The sequence below is a fragment of the Felis catus genome, chromosome C1 (assembly GCF_018350175.1).
Source record: "Felis catus isolate Fca126 chromosome C1, F.catus_Fca126_mat1.0, whole genome shotgun sequence".
Lineage (NCBI taxonomy): Eukaryota > Metazoa > Chordata > Mammalia > Carnivora > Felidae > Felis > Felis catus.
Window position 1 is genome coordinate 54794116 of NC_058375.1, and position 24152 is coordinate 54818267.

Sequence of the window (24152 nt, forward strand, 5' to 3'; positions counted from 1 at the left end):
TAATCTACTTTTTAAAAGATCATTATTCTCTGCTCTACTACTATTTCAAATAATACAAATTCTCATAGTTCAAGGAAACTTTTTAAGCTAGATGTCATGGCATTGTGTGATAATTGCCAGAACTACCATACAAACACAAAAAAAGAAATAAATCAAACAACAAACCTTGGCTAGTAAGAAACAACGTAGAAAAAATCATAATTGGAATCTGTCATCCAGATTATTCTAGTGTTAAGATCGCTCTGAACCAGTGTTAGGTTGATATACGTGTGAAGCTAGAGAAAAGGCCAGAATGTCAGAAGCAACACACAAAACATTTCTAGTCCTTGTCTGTATGTGTGTGTTCAGGGGGATATTGGTTCAAGCCAACATTTCCTACCTCGCCTGCACATTTATGTTGGCGGGATTTCACTAGTAAATATTGGTTTAAACCAAACACTGACATCTTTAATCACAGTTAAACAGACACTGCATTATACTGCCTTAGAAAAGGAGAAGCAGAGAAAGAGTAAGCAGAGCATTTAGCTACCATCTTTCGAAGGTAGAAAGGAAAAGTTAGAATTAAGTGAAATTCTTCAGAGGTAGAAATGCCAAGACAACCATTGCTGAAGTACAAAATTTTGTTTTTCTAAAGTCTGGAGTTGAGTTCAGTGAAGTGACGTAGTTCACAAACCAGAGGAAATTAGGGGAGGAACGGAAATACTGCTAAATCAGGAGAAGTTGGCCAAAGGAAGCCAAGCTATCTGTGACATACAGCGTTGACTTCTTTCTTCTATATTCTCATCCAGCTCTGGTTCACTACTGTGTCAGTTTGTGTTGCCATGAGACCTGGGACCTAATTTTATATTTTGATGCATGCTAGTTAGAAGTTCTGAATCTGTCACATAGAACAACAGCTTGTCTACCTGCAAAAAGCATACTGTTAACCTTTCCTACCACACACACACACACACACACACACACACACACACACAAAATCCACCCCAAAAAGAGCTGCTTGACTTTATTCGTTGTGTGCCTTCATTCACATCCAGAACTCCATAAATCACCTGGAGAGCTCCTCTCAGGCTGTGGTCCTTCCTCCCACCGCCCCTCCCCCCACCCTTGCACTCCTCACATTCCTGTTCATCTCATTTCAGACATAGCCCTGGGCTGCTTAGATATTTCTAAGAATGTCTTCAGGAGGACCAGCTGTTTTATCTCTGAAATCTATGATTATCTCCGCTTAATTAAATCATTGCAGCCCGCATTTGGGGGTAGATGATAATCAGATTTGAAAGAAGCAAGGACCTGCTGAAATGAATGGTCAGCCCTACTGAAGGTTGCCTTAGGGAAATACTGTTTTCACTTGTCTCCTCCCCTCTCCTGTCCTCCCTTCCCCTCTCCCCTTTCTTTCTCCCCTTTCCTTTCCTTTCCTCTCCTTTTCTTTTCTTTTCTTTTCTTTTCTTTTCTTTTCTTTTCTTTTCTCTTTTCTTTTCTTTTCTCTTTTCTTTTCTTTTCTTTTCTTTTCTCTTTTCTTTTCCCTTCCCTTCCCTTTTCTTTTCTTTTTTCTCTTTCTTTCTCTCTAAAACTTTTTAAGCGTCCAACTTCAGCTCAGGTCATGATCTCACTGTGAGTTTGAGCCCCACATTAGCCTCTGTGCTGACAGCTCAGAGCCTGGAGCCTGCTTCAGATTCTGTGTCTCCCTCTCTCTCTGCCCCTCCCCCATTTGTGCTCTCTCTCGTGCATGCTCTCTCTCTCTCAAAAATAAATATTTAAAAACATTTTAAAAAATACAATAAAAAATTAAAAAAAAAAATTTTCCCATCAGATCCCAGGAGAGTCTGAGCTGGAACGACTTATAGGAAAAAAAATATATTGAAAATGGAAGACTCAGATAGAGTGGTTAGCACCAAACCTGGCTGAGGATGCCAGTCATCTGGACCAATTCTAAAAAGAACACAATTTCCCAAAGCCCGCTCTGGAGACAGACTATGTCAGTATTTCAAGGTTTAGCCTGGGAATCACCTTCAGGAAACTGGCATAGTGATCAAGTATCAGCTTTAAATTCAGGCTGGATTAGAAACTGATTTCTAGTATGTATCTAGTGTGACTTTGGGCAAACTGTGTAACCTCTGGAGCCTCAGTTTACCCACCTGTAAAATAGAAATAATAACTACTGAATGGGATTGTTGCAAAAATTAAGTGAGATAATATACAAAGTCTCTCATACACTGCCTGATTTACGGTAGATTAAAATAAAATGAAGACCATCCAAATGTCTCCTTTGGGACTTAGCAAACAAAGGCAGCCACTGAGGCATTCCTAATGGCACCAGAGGTAAACTGCCTAAGTCTGAATTCTGGCTCTACTAAATCTGTGACCCTGGAAAAGTTACTGAATTTCTGTGTTTCTCATCTGTAAAATAAAATGATCTATTATATATAAAATAATTCTCAGGTCATGCAATTTTGATGAAGATAAAATTAGTTCATGAATGTAAAGTGCTTAGAAAGTGTGACTGGTACTCAATGAATATTAACTACAATCATTATCATTATTACTATCTCTTTTAAGACAAGCATCTGTGGAATTATGAATGTTGGGGTGTTCAAGCCCTGTCTATAGGTTATGATCTATAACAGAGCTGTCCAATAGAAATAGAATGCAAGCCCCATAGGTAGTTTTAAATTTTCTACCAAACACACAAAAAGAAAGATGCAATTAGTTTTAATAATGTACTTTACATAATATCTAAAATATTATAATTTCAACATGTAACCAAATATGAAAATTTATTTACATCATTTTTTTCCAGACAAGTCTGTAAAATCCAGTTTGTATGTTACACATACACACTAACTAGCCACAACGTATCACATCAGACTAGCCACAATCTTAATGCTCAGTAACTTAATGGCTAGTAACTACCATATTAGACAATGCAGAAATTCCAGATCCTAAAGCAAGGCCCCTTACCTTGATGAGCTTCAATTTTTTCTTTTGTAAATATGGAGATTACTTTCATGGCTTTGTTTGCAGAAAATGAGCAAACTCGAAAGTACTTTGTCAGCTGGAAAAGGCTACATGGAGTAAGCTTTCTGCTCTCTGTAAAACTTGACTGTCAAATGCATTGCCATTCTCCCATGGTGAAGTTCCCAAGGTCCTGTGTGATCTGAAACATCACCCAAGAGAACACCAGGTGAACGGGGCTTTCCAACAGTTAGTTGAAAGAGATTTGGGCTAATAATGTTTTCAGAGGCAGGGAAATTTCTAATCCACCTACCATGTTTACTCCTAATGGCAAGACCCTTTGCTTCCACTCTCCATTGACTCTTGAAATTCCTTTGACAACTTCCATTCTACAAGTAAAGGTAAAGTTTAGGTATAAATAACCCTTCCACTCCCTCCGATAACACCCGAATTTGGGGCCCCGTTTCTTCTTAACTCCTAACTTTTCCTGCAAATAATAATCCCAATACTAATAATTTATCAAGAACTTATTCTTTACCTCACCTTATAATTCTTATGATTTACTGCTATCAGATCAATAATTAATTTTCTTATAAGCATCATTTTCATGACAAGAACACTGAACTTGGAGTCAGAAAGCCTAGATTCAAGTCTATAGGTTCTGCATTTACCACTTATGGGATCTGGAGTGAGATACTAAAACTTCCTGGACATCAGTTTCTTCCTCTATAAGACAGAGACAATAATACCTCTCTCATAACTTATTATATATATGAAAGAAATTTATAACTGCAAAGCATTGCAAAACTGTAAAACAGTGTTAAGATATTTAAAAACCACTTCGTGTATGCCATTCTTCTGTTGAACAATTTTCAATAACTCTTCATTGCCTATTGAGTAAAATCAGATACCTTAGTCTAGCATAAAAACTTCTTCAGGGGTGCCTGGGTGGCGCAGTCAGTTAAGCGTCCGACTTCAGCCAGGTCACGATCTCACGGTCCGTGAGTTCGAGCCCCGCGTCAGGCTCTGGGCTGATGGCTCGGAGCCTGGAGCCTGTTTCCGATTCTGTGTCTCCCTCTCTCTCTGCCCCTCCCCCGTTCATGCTCTGTCTCTCTCTGTCCCAAAAATAAATTAAAAAACGTTGAAAAAAAATTAAAAAAAAAAAAAAAACTTCTTCAAGATTGCCCTGACCACCCTACTTTTACAAATTTATTCCACTCTACTCCCTTACTAAAACCCAGCATTCTAACCAAATAGGACTGGTAGATTGGATATCCTCAAATAGAACTAAATGGTGTGGCATGCATCTAATTTTATACCTTTGTTCATGCTGTTTATTGCCTTACCTTGTTTGTTTTCTTCATCTCCCAAAATTCCATCCATTCTTCTTTACCTGGCCTCCAAATCTCTCTTGATCTCCCTTTCCCCCATGTCTTTAAGATCTATCTGTACTGTCTCTGAACTTTACTTGTATCTTTCTTATGACAGTTGTGAAAATATTTGGGATTCTAGTATTGCTTGGTGCACAGAGGCCTGCAGTAAGGTGCCTGAATACAGTTCTTGAATGAGAGTCGAATAACAAATTCTACATGTGATTTTTTGCAGAAGTCCCCTTGACAGACTGAATGTCCCCAATATTAAAACTAGCCATCTAGGGGCACCTGGTTGGTTCAGCCCATACAGCATGTGACTCTTGGTCTCAGGGCCATGAGTTCAAGCACCATTTTGGGCTTGGGGCCTACTTAAAACAAACAAACAAACAAACAAACAACAAAAACAAACAAAAACCTAGCCAGCCTAGAAATCTAATCAAGATATGAATGCAAAAGAAATGGAGAGCCCATTAATTGTGGTAACATTGAATAAATCAGCAAAAATAAGGTGGTTTGTTTGATGAGTAGTAAAAAAAGAACCAAGAACAAGAATTCCTGACATAGTTTCTCCAATACTGTCTAGTAGCAAAGGCCCCATTCCTTTTGGTTAATTGATATCCCATCTACTGATATATTGGGCAAGTCAGCAGTGCAAATAATATTTCTTGGGCTTCTACTAGATAATAAATGCTGTGCTGCATAAGAAACCAGGCAAGAAGATAGGCTCCCTTCTCTCAAGAAGGTTATCCGATGGGTGAGATAAACCAAGAGAAATAATTTAAATGAAATATGGTCAGTTGGAAATAATGGGAAGGGAACTTAATCCAATGTTAAAATATTTAGAAAGCTTTGTAGGGGAGATGACTCTAGGCTGAATCCTAAAAGATAAGTAAAAATTAGCCAGGTGAACAAAGTTGAGAAGGGCACTTCCGACCAATGGAAATACTTGAGAAACAACTACAGTCTCCCATAGTAGTGGAGCTGAGTATATCAGGCTTGAGGAAGCAGCCTAATCATCCAGCTAACTCCCCTGCTCTGATTTCATGCTTACCAAGCAATCTTATGATTATGATTCCTATGATTATGAATCTTATGATTATGAAATTGGTCTCCCATGTAGAGGAATGTGGAATGACCATAAGACATGAGAAACTTCCCATAAGTTATTATTCTCTATAAATTGATTGGTCCCTGACTTCTCAATGTGTTCTTGGGCATTGGACTAGTATAAGCAGAATGAAGTCAAATCACACTGACAAAAAATCACATTCTGGACCTGAAAAGCCAAAGTGACCGGGAGTTTTGGTCACCAACCAAATACCACCCTCCTAAAGGCTATCTGATTTCAACTCATGAGCATCTCAAACCCATTTACCTGGCCCCATCTCCACTGCCGTGTCATTCTAACCACCACCACCTCCTGCATAGGTTACTGCAAGAAAATCAATAAAAGTGCTGCTGGCAACTGGCATGAATACTTTCCTAGGTGCTGGGTACTGCAGTAAGTGCTTTGATATGGATATTTTGTTTAATCCCCATACAATCTGGTGGGAAAAATATACATCCCTGTGGGAAAGATGAGGAAATTAAGTCTTACAGAGAAGTGAAGTAGCTTGTCCAGGTTCACATTGCTAATGAAATAAATGGCAGAGCCAGAAGTCAAACCTGTATTTGTCTTCCTCCAGATCCTGGGCTTTTAAATACAATTTAACTGGCCTCCTTCCTGCCTTTAGGTTTATTCTTCAAATTGTAGGTACAGTGATCTTTTTAAAATGCAGATTTGGCAAAGCCACTCCTTTGATAAGGCTCCAGAAAGATTTCCCACTGCTTCCAGAACAAAGTCCAAAGTCCCCTCCGTGGCCTTCCTTGGTTCTGTTTGACCTAATCTAAACTACATACTAGTCTTTTTCTCTCTGTGTGTGCCTGCCACATGTACTGCTCTTGGTTCTTTGAGCACAACCTGATGTTCCTCCTGCCTAGAATGTTCTCTTTCCTTTGTACCTAATTCTTATTCCTTTGAATCTCATAACTTTTTGAGGTACACCTTCCCTGAACTCCCTCTGTCACATCTCTGCTTCTCAGACTTTCTGGTCTCCTGTTATCCCTGCACTAAATTCTTAGGACACTCTACACTTCTTACTAGCTTCTCTCCCAATTGTAATTAAATAAGTTCTTGCATAATTGTCTATTTCTGCCAGAATATAGTCTTCAAATAAGCGAAAGCAGTGTCTATAAAATTTACCACTATATCCTTAGAGTTTCAAGCTGAGTCTATGAAAGAATAGGCATGCAGAAAATCTATTCATTAATATGGTGTGTGTATAGGTATGTGTGTATATGTATGTATGTATATATATATTTGTATGTATATAGATATACATATATGATAATGTATGCATATAGTATATGTGTATGTGTGCATATTAATATGGTGTATATATATATATATATATATATATATATATCAGTGTCTTTGTATGTATGTGTGTGTATATATTTAAAATGTAGCCATAAAAATGGATGCAGTCATGCATTTGCAACAACATAAATGGATCTAGAAGGTATTGTGCTAAATGAAATAAGTTAGACTGAGAAAGATAAATACCGTATGATGTCACTCATATGTGGGATCTAAAAGACCAAATGAATACACAAATGAACAAAAAGCAGAATCAGACCTGTAAATACAGAGAACAAACTGATGGTTGTAGGAGGTGGGGGGTGGGGTGGGGCAGGAGGAGAATGGCCACAATGGGTGAAGGGGAGTGAGAGATACAGGCTTCCAGTTATACAATGAATAAGTCACAAGAATAAAAGGCATAGCATAGGGAATGTTGTCAATGATACTATAAAAGCATGGTATGGTGATAGCCAGTAGCTATCCTTGTGATGAATGTAACATAGCCTATAGAGAAGTAGAATCACTATGTTGTACACCTGAAACTAATGTAACCTTGTTTGTCAACTATACTCAAATAAGACATTTTTTAAAAACCTGCTAATTAAATATTTATCTGTCCTTATAGTACACCACATACTATCCTAAGCATTTTACATTTATTTTACTAATTAAAGACTATAATCCATTATACAGATACATATTATTCTCATTACATGGTGAGGAAACTAAGGCATGGAGAAGCTAAGAGACTTTAACTTTACTGTATGAACCCAGGTGGTCTGGTTCCAGATACCAAGCTTTTAACCACTACTGTATATCCTTCATAAATATCTCTTGCATATATTTAGTGTAGCAACTAAATAGCAACTAAATAGTGTTGCTATTAGGATAGCAACTTACCTCCGTCTCTAATCACTGCTTTGTGTCACTGTTCTTTAACACTAACACAGGTGGGTAATGGAGTTCCTTGAACATTCTCACATTGATGGTAGGTGTTATTGTCTACACGAGTACAGATTCTCATTAGTAAGTAAACGCCAAACTCAGAGTTCTTCTGAAGAACAGGTTTCTGTGAAGGGAAGGACATTGGAAGAGTGAGAGGTAGGGCAGAAGGGAATGGAGCTTGAGGCTGGCATCTCAGAAACATAGTTTTGTCTAAGCCCACCTGGGTGAAAGCAAAAGTTGGATCATTTGTTTATAACAGGCCCCATAGCTTAGCAAAAAAATACCATGGAATTTAGAATCAGAGAACTTAGGTTTTCTCCTTCCCTGCTGGCTGCCCCCCTTCCCTCTCCCTCCTTCCTTCCTCTCAATCTCTCATCTCTCTCTCTCTCTGTCATAGGATGGCTTTAAGCAAATCATTGGACACCTCCAAGCCTCTATATCCTCACATGCATAATGGAAAAAGTTTAATAATTATAATACAGAATAATAATTTCTGTCTCATGGGATTTATTTTTCAAGGAAAACTATGATTTGCAAGGGATGAAAGCACTTGGTAAACTATCAAGGTATATGTATAAAATCTAGTTGTGATTGGAGGTTTTTTTTTTTAACTTGCAGTCTTAGAGGAGTTTGCTAAAGAAATCAGCATCAAAATGACCTACTTTTCACTGTTATTTCTCTTGAGGGCAGTGAACCTCTTCTTCATGAATCCACCCACAGTGAAATCCCTGTCATGTGCAATTGCAAAGTTCCATATTTATAAAGACACATTAACAGAATCCTGCCTAGAGAAAGGCCACATAGGGCTTACAAACTGCCTTTGGAAGCACTCTGTTACAGAATGTAGAAATGTCCTCCAGTTTTGGTGATTTGTTCTAAGAATGCTTTACTCCAGGTTAAAGCAACATGCCTTCTTGAAATCTTGCACTCTAACAGGTACATTTCATTTACAAGTATTCATCAAAAGAAAATAAATACCTTCGGACATAAAAACATACAATGAAAAGTATTGCTAATGTAAGGAGGAAAAAAATCATAACCAAGGCCACTAAATAAACAGGCCAATAGCCCCAGCCTGCTACCTTGAAATAAAGAGAGGCTGATTTCCATATGTATGAAACTATTTTGCATTTTAACAAACACTTATTACACTGTGAGGAGCAACAGAGGAATGAAATAAGCCTGCTAACATCAAGGCACAAAGAACCTAGAGAGGACATCTACAGGGCTAGAAGCTTGTGGATAAAGCTAGAGTCATAAGCTGAATACAGAGAATCCAATTAATACACACTTCTCACTTCCAAGGATCAGAAGAGTGGTCTCTTAGTTTTCCTGATGAACGACTTCTTTCATATTTTTTTTCCCTGTGGAGCCCTTGCTTTAGAAGTTTTGTCTACAAAAACAAAAACTGTATTTAAAGGTAATAATTAGTCTATCAAGTTAAAATTTTAAGTTATTTTGTAGAGGCCTATTTAATGCTATTTAAGTTATTATGGTAGTCACAAATTAAGAGCTAGGGAAGGTCTGAGGATACTTTCCTTTCAATGTCAAGGGTTTGCTTTGTTTTGAGGTTAAGTGTGGATTTTTGCTGTGACTCAGTTCTGTGCTCTGCTTTTACAGAGCACGCCCACTAATACGGGGGAAAGCTTCATGCTAGCTTGCCCCCACATCCATGTGCCACCCGGCCACTGCATAAGGTCATTATGTAGTTTGGGTACTGATCAAAGGTACTTAGCCAAGTGATGAAGAGAGCCCATCAATTCATCCCATGCGTCACTTCCCAAGCTTTCTGTCCTAGGGCTACGTCTGCCAAGAGAGGGCACATTTTTCTAATTTTCACCAAGGTACTGTATAAATTTGGGGCGGGGGCAGGGGAGGGGAGGAAGCTGCTAAGGCACCCGGTTGCACAGACTAACCATTTTGGAGAATGGGAAAGGTGTTTCTTATACAGTTATTCAATGCAGTGGACCATGTCTTGTTCATTGTTGTAAACCCCAGCACCTAGCATCATGCTGGGCATGTACTAGACTCTCGATGGAATTTTGTGGAATGAATAAAGGAACAAACAGTTTTCTTGTACAATTCTCTACTTCTGAAAGTCCACTGACCTGGTGTGTCAGATTTGGTGAAAGCAGAATGATATATCAGGCCAGGTCTACATTTAGAAGTGAACACCACTAAACTCTAACCTAGCCAAGAGGCAGCTCCTGTGTGAGGTCATACAGTGGGAGCGACACTCTGGGAGGGGGTGGGGAGGCAAAAGAAATTTCCTGACATGTGCCAAGCACTCTACCGAACACTTGGCATATGTCGTTTCCATTCATTCTCACAGCTAGTTTATGCTGTCTTCCTGTTTCACAGGTAAAGAAACAGAGGCACAGGCTGCTCACCTTGTCTAAGGTTACACGCCTACTGAATGAGTGGCAAAGTCAAGATTTATAAACATCTGAGTCAGACTCCAATGGGTTCCACTGGGTTTTGAGGTAGTAGGAGCATCCTGGTCTATGCAATATAAAACTAACCTATTTGGGGGGCTGTTTTTCAGATATATTCAAGTTATGTTGAACAAAAGGAAAGGAAATGTGGTGGGTTTTTGTTTTTTGTTTTTGCTTTTGTTTTTTTAGAAATCCTGTTCTTTGTTTTTGTAAATGGGCTTCCCTAGATGGGGATTATCTGTAGAAAGCATACATAAGAAAATCAGAAAGATGGAGAACAGTGTACAAATAAAAAGAATAGGAGTCAGTGAATTGTCATGAAATGGACACACTCAGGTAATGAGTAGTCAAAGCAAGAAATGGGCCATTACCAGCCCCATAGGAGCCTGTCCTTAAGTCCCTTCCAGTCACTAGCCCTCCACAGTAACTAATATCTGGACTTCTAATATCATAGATTCACTTTTGCCGCTTTTGAACATTATTTAGATTGAATCCCATTTTTATGTGCTTTGCAATATCTGGTTTCTTTTGCTTGACATTTATGTTTATTAGGTCCATCCCTGTTGTTACATGTGGTGGTTGTTCTAATTGGTTTAACCACTACATAGCCTATGAATAACTACCACCTTCTCTACTGGGAAGAGTTTGATTGTGTGACACTGCTAAATAAAAGATTATTTACATTTCTTTTCTATGTGCTTTCTTTGAGTAGAAAGTGGAATGACTTGATGGATATGTTGCATTTTTTTAAGTTTATTTATTTATTTTGAGGTACAGAGAGAGAGAGAGAGAAAGAGAGAGAATGAGTGGGGGAGGGGCAGAGAGAGAGAGGGGGGGCCTAGAGGATCCAAAGCGGGCTCTATACTGACAGCAGAGAGCCCGATGCAGGGTTCAGATTCACGAACCGTGAGATCATGACCTGAGCCGAAGTCGGACACTTAACCCACTGTGCCACCCAGGTGCCCCTTGATGGATATGTTTCTGATACAGACGGAGCTATCTTAAAATTGCATTTAGAATGATCCCTTATATCAGGAATCTAACATAGTAAAAAACGTAAAAGCTGAGAGTAGAATGGTAGTTACCATAGGCTGAGGAAAAGGGGATTGGGAAGATGTTCGTAGAAAGGTGCATAGTTTAAGATATGCAAAGTAAGTAAGTCCTAAAGACGACTGGATAGCATGGTGCATATAGTTAATAATGTATCATATACTTAAACATTTGTTAAGAAGGTAGGTCTTCTGTTAAATATTCTCGTCACACACACACACAGAGGGAGGAAACTTTGAGAGGTGATGGTTAAATTAATGATGTTGTTTATGGTGACAGTTTCACAGGTGTATGCTTTTCTTCAAACTCATCAAGATGTACACATTACATATGCACAGCTCTTTTGTATGTCATTCGTACCTCAATAAAAAATTGCATTGAGATGCTGTTTACAGAAAATTTATATTTGGGCTGGAATGTGATGTTTTCACTTGCCGACTTCTCATCTCTGTTAAGAGTGATAGGACTTAGGGTTTCAAAGTTTAAATGATATAGTTGTGTAAATGGCCCCTGTCTACTTTTTCCAGAGACCAGTGAGGTAATAATACTTTACTGCACTGAGTGTGGAGCTAACCTTTAGCGTACCTGAGGTTTGTTACCAGCTTGGCCACTGACTTCATTACTTCATTACTGTTAAAATCTATTTCCATATTTTCCAGCTATGAGGAGCCAGCTCTTTGTGGCCACGCTGAGATTTCTCAGACTTCTGGGTCTGTCTTTTCCAACACCCATCTGTCTCTCTCTCTCTCTCTCTCTCTCTCTCTCTCTCTCCACACACACACACACACACACACACACACACACACACACACACACATTTCTACTAGATTTGTGTGGAAAAAAAAAACTGGGGAAATTAGAGTGTAGGCTAGATATTAGCTGAATTGGGAAATTATTAAAACAGAAAAGGGGAGATCATTACTGAAAAAAATGAATGTTAACAGTTTGTATAGTGTGATCACCACAAACATGCATGAACATATATGCACAAAAGGATTAATAATAGTGAGCTTAGGGGCGCCTGGGTGGCGCAGTCGGTTAAGCGTCCGACTTCAGCCAGGTCACGATCTCGTGGTCCGTGAGTTCGAGCCCCGCGTCGGGCTCTGGGCTGATGGCTCAGAGCCTGGAGCCTGTTTCCAATTCTGTGTCTCCCTCTCTCTCTGCCCCTCCCCCGTTCATGCTCTGTCTCTCTCTGTCCCAAAAATTAATAAACATTGAAAAAAATTAAAAAAAATAAATAATAGCTTAGTAAAAATGTGACATTTTTATCATTTCAAATTTTTGTTTCTCCATAATTTTCTAATTTTCTCTAGTGCACCTATATCCCATCTGTAATAATAAATGTGATATTTATCAAATATGTATCATACTTAAAGGTTTACAGTCTGGTTTGCCTGTATCCTCCTATTCTACCTCCCCTGTGAGAATAGGGTAAGTATCTTTACCCTCATTCTCCGGATAAAGAAATTTAGTCTCAGCAATCTTGCGTAACTTGCCTTATGTCAGCCACTGAAGCAAGATAAAGGACCAGAACCATACCAGGTCTCCTGAGTAAATATTGCACAGCCTCTGTGTGCTAATGACTGCGTTAGGTACATCAGAAAAGGGAAGAGGAGACTCAAGAAGTGACCACATTTAAGAAGGCAATTACACAATTTTAAATTGAAAATATCCAACGGTAAGATTCCACTTTAAATCAGCATTTCCAGGAATCCACGCATTTTCGGTGTGGAGCTGAATCTATTTCACAGACCAAGAAATGGTCTTGCCAGGAATCTTCCTCTAGTAATTTAACCTCTGACTTCTTGGCTTGTGCCTTAAGGTAATTTAGAGATAATCATACCTCTCCAGTGGCTATCACGGACATGTTGCAAGGATAAATGAGTAGTGTGCTTGGAACTCTTTTGAGAAGAGGGCTTTATGAATGCCACATATTATTACCAGATTAACATTGGCTATAATTATTTACTCATTCTCTCTTCCTGTTTCTCAGGGTCGAATGTAATACCTACCAGACCTGTAAGAGAAAGTGAATCTCCCTTTGCCTCTCTTATTAGAGGGAAAGAGGGAAATAAGGGAAGAACAAGAGGTTGGTTCTCCCTGCTCCTCTTCCCTTTGGAAATTTTTGATAAACAGGGTCAACCCCATGATCATACATGGTCCCATCACCTGCTCTTATCCCCTTGAGACTTGCTTCTGTGGTATTAAGCATTGTTCCTTCTCCGAGCCATTTTTGCAAGATAGGAAATGACCAACTTCGTGGGCATGCAACCTGGGCAAGAGGCATAGAGCCCCACATCCAGCAGGGCCCCATAGTTGCTGCCTGGAAACTCATGATAATTTTATTTTTGATCTTGTGTTTTGTAAATGAAGTCTGATGGGGAAATGGAGTATACTCCAGTGACTTAGAGCCTTGGCTCATATGCTGCCCCACCTTCTTTCTGTCACTTGTTTGCCTCCCCTAGACTTATTCTCAGCCCACTATTTCCCTGATCCCTGGCACCCCAGGACTCATCCAGCATCCCTCCCCTTGCCACCCATTCCCAGAGGGGGCCTAGGTGCATGTGCAGAGAGGGTCTGAGTTGGGCACGTGTGCCTTGCAAAGTCTCAGATGGGACATGGTAGCAGCCATCCCTGGCCTGGGCTGGCATGGCTATACCATGGTAGACAGACGCCATGTCTTGGTGGGGTGAGCCTCTTGCCCACCCCTGCCCTGGGTATCTAGTACGCCCCAGTGCAGACCTTGTAATGCCCTTAGGGGCCACCTGTCTGCTGTGGAGTGGGGCATTGGTACTGTGGGGAAAGGAAGTGTCTGACTTCCCCAGAGCCTGCCCCTGTCTGGGGCACAGCACATCAGTTTGGCAGCTGGCAGATAGGGGTACCCCAGCGACTTGTGAGCTCTGTCTTGCCCTAAGTCACAGGATGTAGGGCCTGGAATCCTGTGAGGGTCTGCACTCTCCTCATAGTATCCTCATGCCCAAGGAAACACAATATTACAGAGTAAATAAAAAACACCATGCCATTCATTAATTGTGATAAATGTGCCATAATAACGTAAGATGCTAACAATAGAGAAATATAAATGTGTGGTATGGGGAAACTCTCTACATTAGCTTTGCAACTTTTCCCTAAATCTAGGGTTATTTTAAAATAAAAGGTTTTTTTAAACAGAAGACAAAAAACAAAGTACTACCATGATAGCTCAGAGAGAGAGAGACTCCAGAAGAAAGAAAAAAAAAACTTCATGATTTCATTACCTTCAACAGCACTTTTCCTGCTGTTTGACTAAGGGGCTCTGCAATTTCATTTTGCACTGGACCCTGAAAATTATGTAGCTGATTCTGACCATAAAACCCTTTGTGGAGTTCACAATTCCTCTCTCTCCCTTCCTATTCTTCCCTACTCCCAAATGCCAGGCCTTTGGGTTACTTTGATTACCATTAATAGTTGTGTTCCGATGCATTGATAATCTGCTAAGAACTAAGAGATAAATATTCTCATCTTTATTTTAAGATGTAGGAAATTGAGGTCCAGGATCACATAGGAAACAGAAGAGAAACTCTAAATGTGTGAGTCTCACTCCAAAGCTGTTGCTCTTCCCTCAGGACTGCAGATGCACCATTCAGTCTCTAGATATCCAAATCTCTAGACAGTTGCAGGCTGCTTGGGCATTCCTCTGAGTACTTACTGAGTATCCGGTAGGTACCACGCACTGGATCCAGTGCTAGAATCAGAAGTTATAGTGTGGAAGCCAGTCCTGAGCATCACTGGTCCTTTCCTTTGGCTTTCCCCAGAAGTAGCAGGGGGTTGATGCCCATATACTTAGCCCACTCTGACATCTGTGCAGCCTGCGTTAGTTACTGTGATAAAAAGGGTCCAGAATGAGACACAAACCGAGTTTTAACTATAGATTAACAGTCTGGAAAGGAGCAAATTCTCACTAACTACAACACTAACTTCACAAAAGTTCTCACTTAAAAATATTGTAGCTGACCAGAATAAGAAAGGGCAGTAGAGTAAGGGCCTATCATATCCATTGGCCAGTCACTGGGATCTCACGACTGTACTAAGTCTAGGAGCTCAGATGTGCTTGTTCTGGGTAATAGTGAATGAGCCGTGGAGGTAACCCTTTACTGCTGGATCTTTTTTTTTTTTTTCAAAGTTTATTTATTTTTGGGACAGAGAGAGCATGAACGGGGGAGGGACAGAGAGAGAGGGAGACACAGAATCGGAAAGAGGCTCCAGGCTCTGAGCCATCAGCCCAGAGCCCGACGCGGGGCTCGAACTCACGGACCGCAAGATCGTGACCTGGCTGAAGTCGGACGCTTAACCGACTGCGCCACCCAGGCGCCCCAACTGCTGGATCTTTGAAGAGTCCTCCTTCTTCCTAGTCCTTCTGCTGTTACGATTATTGTATTTCCTTTGTCAGCCCAGAGTGGAAATTGGATCCCTTTTTTTCCCTCTTCATGAAGGAGAAATGTGATAGATCATCTCATGGTCATGTGGCATATCGGCCAATTCAAAAGACTCTGAGCATCTTAGTTACTGAGAACCACAAGTTGCGATATGGAAGACATGAAGGTAGTAAGGCCCAAGTCACTGGGAAATGGTTGGACCTTGTCTCTGATAAGAGGCTGGGAAAGAGGATGGGGGGGTTCTGGCACTTCAGGGAAAGCTTTGTTGGAAGAAGTGATCCTCTGGAAGGAAATAGAGGAGACAAGGGGGTGTGCTGGACACCCTAGACAGTAAGTGAGGAGCTTCTGCCTGTTGAAGCGGCGTAACAAAATTGAAGGGGAAAGGAGGGAAGGGATGTGTAGGTCTGGCTTGAAATGAGTTTTACTAAAAACGCCTCAGTTCTTGTCTGCACATTTTTGCGGAGTGTGAAAAAAATAGAGGAAGTCACCTCCAATGGTTTTGTGGCTTTTTAAGTATGACATACAGGATATTGAATTTTAACCCCTCGTTATCCTAGCGTCTGTGTATTTGAGGAATAAATGAAAGATCTGTTCTTTGAAATGTGCGTCTGTGATCAAGCGATTCTAGTCCATTGGAATCACTCTTCTACTCATTCTCTTTTCTGCTTCCTACTTAGTATGAATGTCTCACACACACAGAATTATTCAAGTAACAATAAGAGGCCATGTGGTCTCCCTTGGATTTCTGTATGAACATATGAAAAATATATTCTAAATTTGACAGGAATGTGTGTAATCTTTTCTGTAATAGAAGTCCACACAAGATTCTTAAATTTTATTAGCACCTGTTGTGTGCCCGCTTTCCAGAAAGCTTGATAGAATTAATGAATGCTGTTCCCCTCAAAACCAGTCATGTATGCAGGAGAGGCTGGCTGACTTTTATAACTGTTGCATCATTAATTCATCTAGCATTTATAAAGTCAATTCCGTGTTTATTAACATAGAGTGCTTAAGTCAATAATGTTGAATATTAGACTCTTGGGTATGGAAGGACACGTTTTGAACATTCAGAAAGATCTTTATTATCCAGCAAAAGTATGATCTTGAAGACAACATTTTTTAATGGACTACTGAGAAATATTTCCAGAAAGTCTAGAGTCCCACCACCACAAAGCACAGCCCCTGGCTTTAATCAAAGTGAAAATCTGCAGTGTTCACATCTGGCTCCACCTGAAAGTCCGGTTCAGAATTTCCCTGTGACCCTGGCAGTGGCAGAAGAGAAGTTTTAGCTTTGTTTAGTATAACAAGAGCTGAGACTCCAGGCCAATAAACGTGTTCCCGTAAAACTCCAGTTTCTCTTAGACAGAAGTCTTATCAGGGAAACCTCATCTTAAAGGAGAGATTCAGAAGAGGGGAGACTAGCCTACACCTCTTGCTAGTGCGGGTCAATGTGTGCTGAATTACAAGTCTCCAACATGTACACATCCCCCTGAATGAATGACTGCCTAGACTTCCAAAGTCACTGTCAGCGGCACCCCCTCCCCCAGCCCCGCGCCCAAATGTTTCTTTTAGAAGAAAAGCAAATGAGAAAATGCTTTCCTCATTTCTCCTCCAGACTGCAAACCCTCAGAAATGACATCACGCACCCTGAAGAGCCCCGGGATGACTAAGGCAGAGAGAGCCTGAGAAAACTCACTGCTTCTGCCTTTAGTTTTAGGACACATGTATGCAGATGAGCCTCTAAGAGATGTTTCCCCGCCTTCTTCCTCGGAGGAAGTTTCTTGGTAGATCAGGGACACCTCATCCAAGCGGGGGGTGGGGGGGGGGGATAGTGGTGAAAACTTGGCACCAGCCACCCCAGGCAGAGCACCGCGGTGATTTGTTCTCCTGGTGGAGAGAGCTGGAAGGAAGGAGTCAGCGCGCAAATAATGAAGGAGCACGGGGCCACCTTCAGTAGCTCCGGAATCAGCGGCGGCGGCGGGGACTCGGCTATGGACAGCCTGCAGCCGCTGCAGCCTAACTACATGCCTGTGTGTTTGTTTGCAGAAGAATCTTATCAAAAATTAGCAATGGAAACGCTGGAGGAATTGGACTGGTGCTTAGACCAGCTAGAGACCATCCAGACCTACCGCTCTGTCAGTGAGATGGCTTCTAACAAGGTAAGGGGTGACCGTTTATTCACTCAAGCTCCCCGGCGTCCCCTGGGCTCCCCCCGGCCTCTGCCTGCAGCCTGGGGTGCATCCGAGGACGCGGCATGAGAACGGGTTTGCTGAGCCTGCCTCGGAGGGTTCTGTCCCCAAGTGCTACACTTTGCTGGTGTCTTGATGCTGCAGCAAAAGTTAAAAATCCTCCATCCGCTTTCATGCCCAGAAACCAAACTTCTTTGTTAGTGATGTAGTTTGGAATTTGTTTAAGGGGAGAGGTGCTTATTAACTGTACAAATGAAAATCCTTTAAAAAAGAAAAACCGCTGTCAGGAAGATAAAATCTGAATGAATTCATAGGGTAAAATGGTAACACACTGCATTGCAACCAGGTGTTAGACATATTTTTTTGAACAAGAAAATAATGCGATCTCCATGTATCAATGGAGAGAATGGTTCTCCCTGAAGTTCTATTAATTCTGAAATTCTTCTCAGAAGGACATTCTGGGATTCTCTAACATTTCTTTTGTGATGCTGGCATGACCTAAGATTAACAAGAAGAGAGAAAGAAAGAAAGAAAGAAAGAAAGAAAGAAAGAAAGAAAGAAAGAAAGAAAATATACTCTGTCTCCCAAAAAAGAAAGTTCTTTTTTAAAAGTTTGCTGCTTTTCAAAGTGGACTTATTTGAGATTAAGTTCCACCCATACTGCGAAGAAATAGTTTTATTTACGATCCCCAGACAAAACTTAGTGTTGAAGAGTTTTAATTATCTGTCATTGTATCATTTGTTTAATTAACACCTGGATTTAGAGTGCTAATTTATGTAGTGAGAGTTGTTGCCTTTTGTTTGTTTGTTCCCCCCCCCCTTGGAGAATGTTAACTTTATAAATATATATGATGTGTGTGTATGTATGTATATATTTATTGTCGTTGGTTTTTGTGGAAAGCTTTAACACTATACCTTTATAAGTGTATATCTTAAGAATCCCCAATCATCTTAGCCTGAAGAATTGTCTTACTATCTTATGGTTCTGGTGCTGGGAAGAGATTTTGCTCCACACCTGCCAACATGCCCTTTCCAGCCCTGAGGTTCCCTGGTGAATGTGTGTCCCTCCTCCCTCTTTCTGACGTTAAAAGTATCACCTTCCTATCAAGGCTTACTGACTCCTGCTCGAGGGATCTGAGTGCCTGGAGCCCTGTGTCCTTAGGAGGTCTTGAAGGGGCCTGGGAGTATGGGGATAGACTCTTCTTAACTCTTGTTTCTTGGTTAATGAAAGGGCAAAAAATAAAATAAGTCTCTTTCTCAAATTGTAGTTCAGATTCAAGTTGGAAAAACAAAAGAAAACTTTTGAGATTTAACTATTTACTGACTTTTTTCTGAAGTTCTCAACTGAAAACTAAATTCCGGGATTTTCCAGGCTGTTGTAAACTTGACCAACTGCTTCCCCACGAGGAGGGCTTAACTGCGTAACTTCTCTAAAGCACACTGGACTCCAAGTAGGAAGATTTTCACACATGCTTTAGCCTGCTTCGGAGCATTAACAGATCCTTTGTTCACTGCATGTTGTGAGCATTGATGCCCATACAACATGTAGGTCCAATATTTAGGGGTAGTTTTTTAGCAGCTTTCACCATAAAAAACATGCTGAACTTTCTTCTTGAGTTACTAAGATAAAGTAGACAACTAACTCCAGGGAACAGAAAGAGTATACATTGAGAAACTGCAAATTGTCCTTATTTTTCATTTGGAGTGTTGATGCCTTATAAATTCTAACCAGGTCTGTGTCTGGAGTGCTGAAATGACACATTATTTTACAAATGTATTTACAAATTGTTCCTAATCAGTGTAATGGTCAATAAGGCTCTAAGACCAAAGACTGTGTGGGTCCCAGTGAGAATTCCAATCGTTTAAGGCTTCCGCTCCTCCTTTATGGTATCCTGTGCAGGAAGCAATGAAAGCTGAATAGAGCTAACCCTAAAGAAAGGGCTAAACCTTAATGCTGACACAGTTAGCTTAAGGACAAGGCATGCAGTTTCACCTATTTTTGATATGTGCAGTGGAGAGGTTGTAGGGCAAAGCAATTATCCAGTAGATGAATAATGCTCAGCTGACAGCCAAAGTCAATTTCATTTGTAAAAAGATCTCCTTCTCTTTCTATTCACTCAGTGACCTTTTTCCCCCCAGAATCTTGATTAGCCAGATAATTGTTTCAGGTAAGGCTTAATCTGTGGCACATATAATATAATATAATATAATATAATATAATATAATAATAATATTTTGTGGCCACCAAAAAGAAATTGATCTGTATCCATTTTCTGGGAATTGAATTATTTGTGGTAAAAATAAAATTCCACATTTATTTTTAAATGTGGTTGAAATTATTTGAACATTCCATCCAAGTCACTGTTTAAAAATACAGTCATCATCATCATCATTATCATTATCACGCCTATGTAGTTGTATCTGGTCATTTTTGGCAGTCTTGGCAAATCTCTGAGTTGATAGACTTGGAAGTGAGTCTGAAGATGTTCTATACAGGGAAGTATGTGAAAAGCATAGGCTTTGGAGTCAAAAGATCATAGTTCAAATCCTGTCTCTATCACTGACTAGCTACTTGACCTTGGCTAACTTACTTAACTGTTCTAAGACTGAATTTTCTCATCTGTAAAACAGGTACAAAGTGTAAAAGTGGTACCTTACCTTACTGGGTTACTGTAAAGATTTAATGAGATAATGCATCTGAAACCTTCAGCAAGGCACCTGCTGTGTAGTAATAATTAATAAACGATAACTTGTTGATAGCATTTACTACATCTTTGCAAAAATTATGGGTCCTTAGTTCTGATCAGCTAAGCGATTACTGAGTTTTTACCGACTCAACAGTGGTGATGGGAAAACCAGTGTTTTATGTTGGGGGTGTCTGGGAACACGCAAATGGTTGAGCATTGACTGTGTCTAGTAGAGAAAAAGGAAGCAGTCTTTCATATTTACCCATCTGGGTAGGGTTGTGTGTTTATTGTTTTTTCTTCACCCTTTTATATTTTGAAGAAAATTGTGACATCAAAGATTATAACTGGCTTTCCCAAGTGTGCTTCAGAGCCTGAGAGTTAGACAAGGAACTGTTTCTGTGACTTCTAGAAACATAGACTTCTCCTTGGCCCCAATTTCCCTCATCCCTTAATACTGGCCCCAGGCCAAATGGAATTCCAGAATTACAGAGAAAGACGCAGCCAGGTGGGATAATACGGTAGGTTATTTTTCCCAAAAATGACAAGATGAAATAAATGAAGCAGTTTTATGAGGCGATGACATTGTTTTTCAAGATGAAAAGAATGTCAAGGGAACCTTCTGCCAGCAGCCCAGGTTCAGTTAGACATGTTAGAGCTGTTGTCTCTAACAACAGATTGGCTTCTTAGACTTGTTCATTAATTTTTGTTTCAACTCTTATCACCTCTTGAATTAGAAGAATTGTCATACACTTCAGCGAAATGCATCAGAGCATGAGTTCCTCAGTGGCAAAACAGTCAGATGTTTTGAAAACAGGATGCTTTGGCTGTGCCGTGTAAAAAGAGGAACGGAAAGAGAAACAGTATAGCAAGGAAGAAAGCAAATAGCCTCAGCAGGATCCCCGGCCCAACAACGGCATAAACACTGACCTATCTTCCTGACCTTCACTGTGGCTCAGTTCCTGACCTCGTGTCACCAAAGCCAACCGACGTCATTGGAGGAGGATAGGAGGAATGGCACAGCTGCTGTGCGGGTGACTAGAATTTCCTGTCTCCTTCCTGACAGACTCAGTCAGAAAAGTACAGAGTTGCAACAACAGTAGCTGAGGAAGGACCTGCACAAAACAATCCCAGTCAGGCGTAGCTGTGAATGACAAGGAAAGGGAGCTTTGACTGAGAAGTGGAGTCTCTCGCCTAAACTTTTCGGGTGAAAGTTTTCAGAGGGGTCATTTATACCCAGCATGTTGAATGTTTTTCAAAAGATGAACATGCTGTGGTATTTAGCAAGGAGCTATATTCAAACAACTTATTGCTCTCCTAACTTCCCCACAAACATCTCCATTATCCTTTTCTTTCTTGGCTAGCTTGGCCCCCCAGGGCTGTTTTATGTGTAGGTCAAAGGTGAAAATAGATGTTTCATTGTTGAAAAGAGCCATCCTCCTTAATACTAGTAGTCTCTTTAGAATGAAGGAGCAGGACCCAGCACTTCAGTCAGTGTTTGCTAAGGAAATCTGTAAGATAGGAATGGGAGATAGAAGGTCTTTTTTCTCTGAAGGCCTCATGGAGACAGCTGCAGATAGCATCACAGGGGAAGTGAGTCCTTCTGGCTATGCAGGTTTATTTGTCCGGTTCTTCAGGTGTGTCCATACCAGAGTACTGAACTACTGAACCTTTGTAAAGGCAAATAATTGCCTGTGCTCTTGGGTGGGAGAGAATAAACTCATATGATTCCACCAGCTTGGAGCCACCTGGGATCCAAGCTGCATGATACTGGAATGTGATCATGATAGGCTGGTTGCCCTGTAATTGGGTGAGTCCTTTTTTCTATTTAACTGAAAAATCGATAAATATGAGACATGTTGGATCCAGCAGAACCATAAAGGAAATAGATTGTGTTGGTCAACAGGTTCACCTTAGAGCTCGGTCAGGAAGGTGATAGGCAGGTGACCAATTACTGAAGGGGATTAATTCCACTTTTGCCCAAAGTTAAATGATAGGACTACAGCATTGCCACGCTTAGGGCAAGAGGGGTCCTTTCCCAGGACCCTTTGCTTTAAGAGGGCCCTAGCCTGGTCTTCCTCCCACTGTGCTCTGCTCCAGGAGGTGAGAAGGCAGGCGGGCTAACGGGCAGCTGTGCTTCCTGCTCCAGACTACACTGCATCCAATGGGCTCCGTATGTTCTCTACCCAATGGCTCTGAACCCACTTCCAGGGCCGGTACAGGCCTCTTTCCTGGATATGTTGCAGGAATTCACACCCTTAGGCCCAAGGAGTAGCCAAGAGGCAGCAGTCCGGCTTGGAAGAGGTGTGTGGGAGGAACTTGAACATGCAGGCTGTGGCAGAGGGTGCACAAAAGCTTGCACGTGGGTTCCGTGGAGAAGAAATGGGACAGGGCGTGGGCCAGGAGCTAGGTCCCCCCTGCACTGCTATAACCAGGAACGCACATTTCATGCTGGCCTTCCAAGCTGCTAGGAAGGGGTGTCTGTCGAGGTGGGAGTATTGGAGGTAGCTCGAATTGTATTTTTATCTATTTAAACTTACGTATGTGGCCTCATGAATGCCAGAGTTGACCCCGATTAGAGGGCAGACTAGAATGAAAATCAGTTCTGACGGCCAAGTGGGGCACTCGAATATTTTCCATCCAACTTTTCTCACTTTCCTCCCAGATGTATATAGAACCGGAGGCAGCAAAGGGAAGAGAGCCTACAGGTACAAGCCATGAGTTTGAGTTCTAGCTGTGCCTCCATTGAGGGACATTATCTCAAACAGTCAAATCATTTTGAAACCTTGCCTTTTTTTATCTACAAAACAAAACAGTTGGAGAAGGCTATTTCCATGGTCTCCTGCAGCTTTTGTGTTTGTTGTTGGGGCAGTAATAGACAACCAAACTCCTTTTACAAGTGTATGTGTGCAGACATGTGCTAAGCTCCTTACTGACATTCTGTCATTAATACTCTCAGCAGCCCTTTGGAATAGATACATTATTATCTTGATTTTACAGTAAAGTGAGATTTAAAGAGTTGAATTAAATTGCCTAGGGTAAAGAAGAGAGCAGGATTCACACTCAGGGCCATCTGACTCACCGTCATTGATCCCAATGGGACAGACAAATAGAGACATATAGAAGTATTTAATAACCCTCACAAGGAAATTTTGTCATTTCTGGGATGTCTTATTCTTCTAACTCTGGACATCATTGCTTGTTTAGGTCTAGGTCAAAATCCTAGTGTGCAGGTTCCATCCTCTAGGCCTCCAGACCAGCCCTTAATAATCTTAAACTCAATCTTCCTGGCTGGGAAATAGTGTCTTTTAACATAGAAGAGGGAGGAGAATAACCATAGTTATAGAAAATGGTTGTAAAGCACTCATCAAAAATGTGAATAACCGTATTAAACTAATCTGATGCCTATTGTGGACCAGTTTACTAATAAGATGTATTTGTTTCCAAAATTCTCCATCATGGCCTAAGAGAAGACAGTGAAATTTTGTTTAAAAGACAACCTACCCCCAAATTCCCTTTTTATTCACCCCACAACATAAAAAGAAAATGGAGAGAGGCTATTCTTTTTTTTAAAAAAATCATTCAAATTTAATTGGGGCAATTTCATCATATATTACATCTTTTCTAGCATATGCCCGAAGACCATGAAACAGAAGAGCATTGCTTCAGTAGCAATAATTAATATAGGGAAATTTCTAAGCCGTATTAT

At 40.7% G+C, this 24152-nt stretch overlaps 1 protein-coding gene across 4 annotated transcripts in view; it reads left to right on the forward strand.

Annotated features, from left to right (window-relative positions):
* The window catches only part of PDE4B (phosphodiesterase 4B), a 536152-nt gene that overhangs the window by 476687 nt on the left and 35313 nt on the right, over nucleotides 1–24152 (forward strand). For 3 of the 4 annotated variants that reach the window (XM_045035976.1, XM_023258788.2, XM_045035977.1), the window contains one exon: nucleotides 17618–17730. In XM_045035976.1, the coding sequence (XP_044891911.1) occupies nucleotides 17618–17730 (113 nt within the window). Of the gene's footprint in view, nucleotides 1–16964; nucleotides 17356–17617; nucleotides 17731–24152 lie in introns of those variants that run through there. The other variant, XM_045035978.1, reaches the window with a different exon arrangement.